Below are 10,347 nucleotides of genomic sequence, written 5' to 3' on the forward strand. Positions count from 1 at the left end.
TGCATACAATGAAAAGGAAAAGGAAAAAGGACAAATGGGGTGTCATGGGCCTTAAACTCGATATGTCTAAGGCCTTTGACAGAGTTGAATGGTCTTTTCTAAGAGACATCCTTAGAGCTTTTGGCTTCTTTGAACATTGGTGTGACCTAATACACCAATGTGTTAGTACCACAAGTATTTCCATCATGTTAAATGGTTCTCCATGCAAAACCTATAGACCAACAAGGGGTCTGAGACAGGGAGATCCCCTGTCTCCGTACATGTTCATCTTGGTAATGGAATCATTCTCTAGATATCTTCTCCATGCTGAAAATTGTGAACTTATCCATGGTTTAAAAGTCACCAGGGAAGCACCTAGTATTAGTCATCTGCTTTTTGCAGATGACTGCCTCATTTTTTCTAAAGCTTCTCATACTGAAGCTCAGATCCTATTGAGTTTAATTAAATATTTTAGTTCAGTCTCTGGTCAAGTGAATAATCTCCAGAAGTCAGGATGTTTCTTTAGCAATAATGTCCTTCATGACCATGCAGTTTCACTCATAAATGAACTTAAAGTTAAAAAGATTGATTTGGATGAAAACTATCTAGGTATTCCTCTCTTCATATCGAAATCTAGAACTGATTCCTTTAATTATCTTAATGAGCATTTTGATAAAATAGTTGCAAAGTGGAAAGGTAAACAATTTAATCAGGCAGGTAGGTCTGTGATGGTTCAAAATGTGCTAAAAACTTCTTCTATTTACCATATGAACACCTTCACTATCCCGAATAGTATTATTAATTAACAGCATGAAGTCTTCTCAAAGAGACTTCTGGTAGGGTAAGTTTAGTTCTGGGGGAATCTATGTAAGGGGTTGACCACGAATTTGTACTCATAAATATCAGGGAGGTCTTGGATTTCGAAACCTTAAACATGTCAATCTTTCCCTTTTGACTAAGACAGCTTGGAATGTTATTCATAAAACTGATTCTCTTTGTGTAATCATTCTGAAATGCAAGTACTTTAAAAATTGTCATCCTCTTCACAGCCCCGAAAAGGCTGATATTTCTTGGGTCTGGAGGAGTATTAGTCGTGGCCTAAATGTTATCATGCATAATTCCATATGGGATGTTAGGAATGGTGAATGTATTTCTGCATTTTACTGATAATTGGATACCAAATGTTTGTGAGCCTAAGTTCGTCTCAAATCCTAATCCTAATATCATTGTTTCTGCTTTTATTGATAAAGACACTAAATCATGGAATCCTGATCTTATTAATGCTTTCTTTACTCATCAGAATGCTAGGAATATACTAGATACTAGGGTTCCTTTATCAAGAGCTGATAAACTTGTTTGGCCACATACAAAAAATGGCATGTTTTCTGTTAAATCTGCCTATAAAATCATTTCTGGTCAAAATGCTTTTATAAATAATCCTCAGAATAGCAATCCTTTTTACAAATCTCCATGGAAACTTCCTATATGACCAAAAGTGCAGATTTTTGCTTGGAAATGCCATGAAAATATTCTCCCTGCTAAATATGTGCTTAATAGATACTTTAATGGTCATGATTCTTCTTGTAATATGTGTAATTCAGGTACTATTGAAACCCCTGAACATATCATTCTGCAATGTGAGTTCTCAAGGTCTGTTTGGTCTCTTACTCCATATGTATACATTATTAACAAGATTGTGCTTCTAATATTAACTTGCAGGACTGGATTAGTAAGTGGCTATCTGATGATAGTTTGAAATCCATAAGCAAGGGTTGTTTTTTCAATTGCTTGGAGCATTTGGAAAGATAGATGTTCATGCATTTTTCAAGAAAAAAATCTTAATTATCATGCTACAGCTAGACTAGTACTTAAGTTAGTTAATGATACAGAAATATACTTAAGTAATCCCGCTCCTCATGATGAAATTAAGATTGATATTGCGGAAGAAAATCTTAATAATGTCTTAGTTGTTTGCCAGTAAACTGCCATATTATCTTTACCGATACATCTTTTGACAAAAACTCTAATTTATCTGGTATTGATCTGGTTATGAATGATTCTACAGGTTCATTCCTTGGATGCAAACTCAAAGCTGGGAATGTAAGGAATGTTGAGGAAGCGGAAAGCCTGGCCTTACTTGAAGCGGTGAAGTGGGCGAAAGAACAAGGACTAGAGAGAGTTTGTTTTGTCAGTGATGCTAAAATAGTCATTGACTCTTTCGATTCTAATAATAACCAATTATATTGGTATAATAACTCAGTCTTAGATGACCGTAAAACAATCATTTCCAGCTTTAATTTTGTCAAATTTCATTTATTGCGCAGGAATCATATTGTAATTGCTGATCAAGCAGCAAAGTTTAGTAGAAGATCTAGAACCTCTGGAGAATGGATGGGTTATATTCTTGAATTTCTCAATACTATTATGTAAACTTCTAATTCTATTAATACAAGCATTTTTTCTAGCAAAAAAATAATTTTATATCATTAAACCAAATAATACACGTACGTATGTATAGTTCGGAATCGTTCCCAAATCACACATAGTAGACCGAATAGTGAACCAAAATTTTCATTTTGCTAAAACAGATAAGAACTCAAATACACGTCCCGAACTTTCTAGGTATGCCAAATTGCTAACTAGGACTACCCGTAACTATTGACAGAAGAAGAAGAAGACTAGAGTCGGATTCCCACCCCTTACAGCTCACGTCTTTCACAAACTATGATTACTGATTTGCCCTCAGTTGAACCTCAAATTCCTCCTTCCACCCAGTATTAATAAATAAAAAACAAATCCCTAACTTCACAACACTTAATTTCCCAATTTCAGCTGGATTTGCTCTGGCGAATGAATGTTTTTAAAAACTGGTAATCCATCGGATTTTGCTCAACTTATACCCAATATTACCAACATCTGAGTCACAATAGCTGCTGGTTTACAAGTTTTGCTTAACTCTATCATGTTAGTAATAATGGATATATAAACGTTAAGAAAATCTTCACGGCAGCAATCATGGCTTCCAAAATGGTTGGAGAAAATCTATGGGGTTGCTTCAGATTCACAAGCAGAGATGGAAGTGGAACCGAGCAACATGGCTTTGGCTTACTATCGATTCAGAAGAAGGTGAGGGTGTTATCAGCTTCAATCAATCCTGTTGCTTTGTTCGTTTACTGCTCTCTTTACCTGTTCTTATCTCTTCATTTCTGATGATACATTAAAAAATTAGGATATTTTTCAAACCATTGTGGAACCCTATGTCCCCTTCTATATGGAGAGGCTCCTTGACTTTGTTTAAACAATCCCCGCTGCTTCCAATTGTTGTCGCTAATTTAGGCCTTTGGCTCAGTGACCTCACTGACCTGTATTTTAGTGTGGCGGTAAATTTACATCAGGTTGAGGTAGTGCAGGTGCAGCACATTGTACAGCTCTCCGTGCCAGCCCAATTCCGTGTTTTCGATGCTGTAATATTCATTTCTTGATAGATATGAAAAGAATCCAACAAACTGGTGGGGATGGAAGTATAACAAAGAGGAAAAAGTACCTGTACTTGACTTGGAGAAGACTAGTTGAACGCATCCAAATAGAAAGTTTCTCTACATATTCATTCCCAGATCTTCAAATCAAAACCCAATCAGATCTTCAATCTCTGTAGCTAGATATTTTATATTTCAGTTGATTGTTGTATTTCACACCCACTTAACGGCATTGAAATGGCTGAAGCAATTTTGGTTAGTGGTGTCACAGAAATTGTTAACAAGTTGGCTGCTGTAATTGCTCAAGAGATTGCTTTGGTTTGGGCTGTTAAAGACGACCTTCAAAAGCTTAAAAACACTTTGGAGATGATTGGGGCTGTAACTTCGGACGCTGAGGCGCGTCAAGCAAGTGAGGAGTCTATCAGACTCTGGTTGCGAAAGCTTAAAGATGCTGCTTATGATGCTGATGATGTACTAGATGCCTTCTCATATGAAGTCATGCGGCGGGATGGAAAGAACAGTCTGTTATTCAAGGTAAAAGGTTTCTTTTCATCTTCCAATCACCTTTATTTTAAGGCAAGAATGGCTCATAGGATTAAAGATATAAATGGGAATTTGGATGGAATTGCTAAGGAAAATGAGGCTTTTGGTTTACGTGCTGCTGGTGGTGGTGGTGGTAAGGTTTTTCGTACCCCTACTAGTATTGTTCGTCAGAGTCGACGAGGCCCATCCTCTGTAACTGATTTAGAAACAATCGTTGGCAGGGATAATGATAAAACAAAAATATTAGATTTATTGATCAAATCACCAACAGCTTCTTCATCAAACAGTAATAATTGTCAACATCCACATGATAAAATACCTGTCATACCAATTGTGGGTATGGCGGGATTAGAAAAAACGAAACTGGCTGAATTAGTCTTCCGTGATGAATTAATCAAGGAAAACTTCGATCTCAGCATATGGGTTTGTGTAACTGATGATTTCGACTTGAACAATGTTTTAAGAGATATCTCAGAATACATTGATAACGACAAATCTGATAAGGTAGTAAATGTTGATGTGAGGGTGAGGCAACTTCGTAAAAAATTGGAAGGGAAAAAGTATCTGCTAGTACTCGATGACTTATGGAATGAGGAACATGACAAATGGGAAAAACTGAAAAATTGTTTGATGGATGGTTCTGAAGGAAGCAAGATATTGGTGACTACACGCAAAAATCATGTAGCAAACATCGTCAAAGGGAACATTCTGTCACACCATCTGAAACCTTTATCAGATGATGAGTGCTGGTCAATCATTAAGCAAAGAGCATTTGCCGCTGGTGGACCACCGGAAACCGAAGATATGGTGAAGATAGGAAAGGATATAGCGAAAATATGTTGCGGTTTACCACTTGCGGCAGAGATATTAGGTAATGTTATGCGCTTGAGAAAGGAAGAGCGCCAATGGGTTTCAATTAGGGACATTGAAATTTTGGAACAAGAGGCTATCTATAACCAAAAAATAAGACCAATAATTAAGCTGATTTACAATCATTTGTCATCAAATTTGGAACAATGCTTTTCTTACTGTACTCTATTTCCCAGGGGTTGGGATATTGAAAGAGAAGCCTTAATACAGCTGTGGATGGCAGAAGGCTTCCTTGTAGCACCTAGCAGAGAAACTCCCTTGGAAGATATCGGAAACGAATATTTTAACGATTTGTTGTCTCATTCGTTATTCCAAAATGTAGAAAAGGATGAGTTTGCTGAAATTGACAAGTGCAAGATGCATGATCTTGTGTATTATCTTTCCCGTACTGTTGTTAGTGAAAATGAGTACTCAGTATTGAGACCTGACGAGGAAGCCAAAATTTCTGCAGCGCGACGCTTGCGTTTAAAGTTTGGAGAAGACAAAGAAAAAGAGTTTCCAGCAGCAGCGAGTAATGCAGGTAAACTACGAACTTTTGTTGCCACGGAAACTGGAGATTGTAAGAATATCCAGAGCTTATTTACTAATAGGAATTTGCGTGTGTTATATCTGAGTGGTTCATTGATTCAGAACTTACCTGCATCCATTTCAAAATTGGGACATCTAAGATATCTGAACCTCTCGAGATGCCAGAAACTTGATGTATTACACGAAGGATCAATCAAAAGTCTCTATAAGTTGCAGACGTTGGTATTACACAATTGCAGTTCTCTTTCTGAACTTCCTGAAGACCTTGGATTGATGAAAAACTTAAGGCACCTTGATGTATCATATACAGGAATAAAAGAGTTGCCGAAGTCAGTTACTAAGCTGAGTGAATTGCAAACTTTGAATATCTCTTATTGCAAAGTTTTTGCAGAATTGCCCGAAAACATTGGAGTCTTGAAACAGCTGCGAAGCCTTGATATTTCACATACGGGGGTTAGTAAATTACCTACCTCTATCATTGATCTCCATAAATTGGCAAAGTTGAGACTGCACTCTTGTCCTAATCTTAAAGTGTTACCAAGAGGAATTGAAGGACTGGGCTGTTTACTGAAGATTGACACCTCTGGTACCCAGATTAAAGATTAGCAAGAATCTCTTTTCTATTTTTTCTCTTGTCCGTGTGCTTGTTTCTTTGATGTGAAAGTTTAATATACCTGTATGCTTTACTCTTTTCCAGATACATATAATGCAAGTGTATCTTTATACACTACTAATGTTGTCAGTTTGGTTGTACAATTCATACTTTGAATGAGATTTGAGTCAATCAATGTCCGTTTGTGATTTATAGTATCCCAGTTCTGGAAACTTGATTCTTATATCTTTCCGCTTGATGTTGCACTGAATTCTTGTCTTTATCTTTCCACTTGGTGTTGCACAAAAAGTATAAGCACGAGACCAAGCAGCGACAGTCCTGTAACCTTTGAGCGGAGAAGGGAGAAAAAACAAAAATTGAGGTAGTGGTGGCGTAGCAAGCAAAAATCAAGCATCCAGCACTACGAGTGAAGCTAAAAGCTACAGATCCTGTACAGCAGTCGAATACTAAAATGCTGTAGGAACTAGTTGCTGAAAGAAAAATGAAAAACCAGTTTTGTAGCTGATTCATTTGAAAGGTCAAAAATCAAAATCAGCTTCCCAGCACAGAATAAAAGCAAGAATATAAACATGGGGAACAGTCGGAGGCGAGGCGGAGGGACTACATTACCCGGGCACTAGACATCTGCTCAAAGAGCTAACTGCAACGTCAACTACAGATCCTGTACGTTTGACTCGATTCTAGTTGGTCCGACTTTGTGGGATATAAACCAAAGAACGTATTGTAATGTAGGCTATGTGGGACTAAAGTTTGCAAGCAAAATATAAATGAAAGCAAAGTTTTGAAACCTTCGTTTGCCTGTCTTATTATGCACACGCACTCTCTCTCTCTCTCTCCTCCATGGCCAAAACTCTTAAATCCTGATAATAAATCTGAAATAGGAATTGGTTTCTTCTTCTTATGATTTCTCTCCCCGATGTGGAAGAAGGGAAATGTTTGGTTGGAGCGGGGTTTCTGCTTCCACAATTCCTGGATTTCTAGAGAATGTCAGAGTTATGGAGAACCATCCTTTGATTCATCCACAAATAAGAACTTCTTTGGTTAATCAGAAATGTGAAGTTCTCTCTCTCCGACTCATGGAAATTCAGTTTAAACTCCATGTTCGGTTGGTACCCTCCTCAGTTTGGAAATTCATCTACTACTAACATAAGGCTGTGTAGGTGTAGTGTTTGGGAAAACGCCTCAATGCAACATCCCCATCAACAAAATTATTGGGCTCGTTCAACAACTGATCGTGCCAGCCAAATTCCATGTTCTCATTGCTATAATATTCATTTCCAAATGATTAGGAAAAAGCTGTGGGGAAGGAAATTAATTGAAGTACTTGACTTGGGAGAAGACTAAGTAAAAGTCTTCTCTCTTTTGTTTTCATATTCATTGCCTACATCTTCATCATATCACCCAAAGCAAAACCCAATCAGATCTTCAATCTCTCTAGCTAGATACTCTCAAATTTCAGCTGATTCTTATATTTTTAATACCCACTTATCGGCATCGAAATGGCTGAAGCGATTCTTGTTAGTGGAGCCACTGAAATATTGAAAGGGTTGACTGCTGTTATTGCTAATGAGATTGCCTTGGTTTGGGCTGTCAAAGACGACCTTGAGAAGCTTAGAAGCACTTTGGAGATGATTGCTGCTGTAACATCGGACGCTGAAAAATGCCAAGTAACTGAGAAGGCTGTCGGAATCTGGTTGACAAAGCTTAAAGATGCTGCTTATGATGCTGATTATGTGCTAGATGCCTTCTCATATGAAGTCATGCGCCGGAAGGTAGAGGACAGTCTGTTATTCAAGGTAAAGGCTTTCTTTACATCTTCGAATCACATTATTTTTAAGACAAGAATGGCTCATAGGATTAAAGATATAAATGGAAGTTTGGATTTAATTGCTAAGGACAAGGTATTCTTAAGCTTAAATAATAATAAGAGTAGTGGTGGTGGTGGTGGTAGATTTGGCCGTACCACCACTGCTATCGTTCGTAGTAATCGACGAGCCCCAGCCGCTATAACTGATTTAGAAAGAATCATTGGCAGGGAAAATGATAGAAAAAAATTAGTAGATTGGTTGATTGAGTCTTCATCGAACAATAGTAATGGTCAAACTGAACATGAAAAAATATCAGTCATACCAATTGTTGGTATGGCGGGGCTAGGGAAAACAAAACTAGCTGAATTAGTCTCCCGCGATGAATCAGTAAAGAAATTCTTCGATCTTGTAATATGGATTTCTGTATCTGATGAGTTCGATTTGAGCAACATCTTAATAAATATCTTAGAATCCATTGATAGCACTAAGTATGATAATGGTTCAAATCTTGATGTAAGGGTGAGGCATCTTCAAGATAAGTTGAAAGGGAAAAAGTATTTGCTAGTACTAGATGACTTGTGGTTTGAGGAGTATGAGAAATGGGAAAAACTGATAAATTGTCTGCGGAATGGTGCTGATGGAAGTAAGATACTGATTACTACACGTAAAAATCATGTGGCAGATATCGTCAAAGGTAACATCCCGTCGCACCAGTTGGAACCTTTAACAGTAGATCAGTGTTGGTCAATCATTGAGCAAAGAGCATTTTCTCCTGGTGGAGCACAGAGAACCACAGGGATGGTGAAGATTGGAAAGGAAATAGCGAAAAAATGTTGCGGTTTACCACTTGCGGCGGAAATATTAGGAAATATGATGCACATGAAAAAGAGAGATGAGGAGTGGAATTTAATCTGGGACATGGAAATTATGGAAAATGAGGATTTCTACAACAAAATAGGACCAATAATAAAGCTGAGCTACAATCATTTGTCATCAAATTTGAAACAATGCTTTTCTTACTGTTCTCTGTTCCCCAGGGGTTGGGAGATTGATAGAGAAGCCTTAATCCAACTATGGATGGCAGAGGGCTTTCTTGTTGCATCTGGGAATGCTGGTAGAGAAACCATGGAAGATATTGGAAACAAATATTTTAACGATTTGCTGTCTCATTCGTTATTCCAAAATTTAGAAAAGGATGAGTTTGCTGAAATTAGTAAGTGCAAGATGCATGATCTTGTGTATTATCTTTCCCGTAGTGTTGTTAACGATAAAGAATACTCAGTATTGAGACCTGATGACGAAGCCAGAATATCTGCAGCGCGGCGTTTGCGTTTAGTTTTTGAAGAAGATAAGAAAAAAGAGTTTCCTGCAGTTGGAAGTAATGCAAGCAAGTTACGAACATTCGTTGCCACGGAAGTAGGTGACTGTAACAATATCCAGAGCTTGTTTAATAATAGGAATTTACGTGTGTTATATCTGAGTGGTTCAGCGATTCAGAGGTTACCTGCTTCCATTTCAAAATTGAGACATCTAAGATATCTCAACCTCTCAAGATGTCAGAAACTTGATGCATTACATGATGGATTGATCAATAGTCTCTATAAACTGCAGACGTTGATATTACATGATTGCTGTTCTCTTTCTGAACTTCCTGAAGACCTTGGATTGATGAAAAACTTGAGGCACCTTGATGTTTCGTATACAGGAATAGCAAAGTTTCCTCAGTCAGTTACTGAGCTTTGCGACTTGCAAACTTTGGATGTCTCTCATTGCAAAAAATTTACAGAATTGCCTGAAAACATTGGCGCCTGGAAGCAGCTGCGAAGCCTTAATATTTCACATACAGAGGTTAGTAAATTACCTGTCTCTATCACTGATCTCTTTAAATTGGAGAAGTTGAGACTGTATTCTTGTCCCAATCTTACTGCGTTACCGAGAGGAATGGAGGGATTGAGCCATTTACGGAAGATCAACACCTCTGGCACACAGATCAAAGAATAGGCAGAGTCTCTTTCTTGAAGCATCGGTACTTAAAGCACACGAGGGGAAAGTCAAAAATTTCCAAGGCAATCTATATTCCAGTTTTCAGTTTCCTTCTTTTGTACTTTCTTTTTTCTTTTCTTGTCTCTATGCTTGTTTCTTTGATAGTTTTTTGTTCTTTGTTTCCTTTCCTCTTTTCCAGAAATAAAATGTATGTGTCATTGTTTCTTTTAATGAGTGAGGCTGTACAATTCCTGTTTCAAGTTGATTCACAAGTCCCTGGAAACAGGGTTTTTTTATGAAATTTGAATGATTCATTTTGTCTTGTGATGTAAAGAATGCCAATGCATATATTTTCTTCTATTTTTTTTTTTTTTTTTTTTTTTTTTTTTTTTTTTTTTTTTTTTTTTTTTTTTTTTTTTTTTTTTTTTGAATTGGTTATGTATTAAAAGAGAAAACTGAAAACTAGGAATCAACAGACTGACCCCTAAAAAGAAATCATGTGTCCGTGGTTGTTCCCATCAAGGCGGCTGACGCCTTAATGTTGCAA

The 10,347-nt window shown here is 37.3% G+C and overlaps 1 protein-coding gene across 1 annotated transcript; it reads left to right on the plus strand.

Annotated features, from left to right (window-relative positions):
* Nucleotides 1-2,806: 2,806 nt before the first annotated feature.
* Nucleotides 2,807-10,094, plus strand: LOC113294407. The gene is made up of 4 exons (XM_026542805.1): nucleotides 2,807-3,105; nucleotides 3,727-6,001; nucleotides 6,299-6,370; nucleotides 7,487-10,094. Exons 1-4 carry the CDS (start codon nucleotides 3,024-3,026, stop codon nucleotides 9,816-9,818), a joined length of 4,761 nt encoding a protein of 1,586 aa, XP_026398590.1. The 5' UTR covers nucleotides 2,807-3,023; the 3' UTR covers nucleotides 9,819-10,094.
* The last annotated feature ends 253 nt before the right edge of the window (nucleotides 10,095-10,347 follow it).

Source organism: Papaver somniferum, chromosome 7 (assembly GCF_003573695.1).
Source record: "Papaver somniferum cultivar HN1 chromosome 7, ASM357369v1, whole genome shotgun sequence".
NCBI classification, from domain to species: domain Eukaryota; kingdom Viridiplantae; phylum Streptophyta; class Magnoliopsida; order Ranunculales; family Papaveraceae; genus Papaver; species Papaver somniferum.

Bases quoted from the DNA above. Each gene is read 5' to 3' on its own strand.
- LOC113294407 (XM_026542805.1), top strand. From the start codon at position 3,024: ATGGGGTTGCTTCAGATTCACAAGCAGAGATGGAAGTGGAACCGAGCA. The intron at 6,002-6,298 runs GCAAGAATCTCT...TTGCACAAAAAG, and splicing joins GGTACCCAGATTAAAGATTA to TATAAGCACGAGACCAAGCA. The intron at 6,371-7,486 runs GTAGTGGTGGCG...CTTATATTTTTA, and splicing joins GAGAAAAAACAAAAATTGAG to ATACCCACTTATCGGCATCG.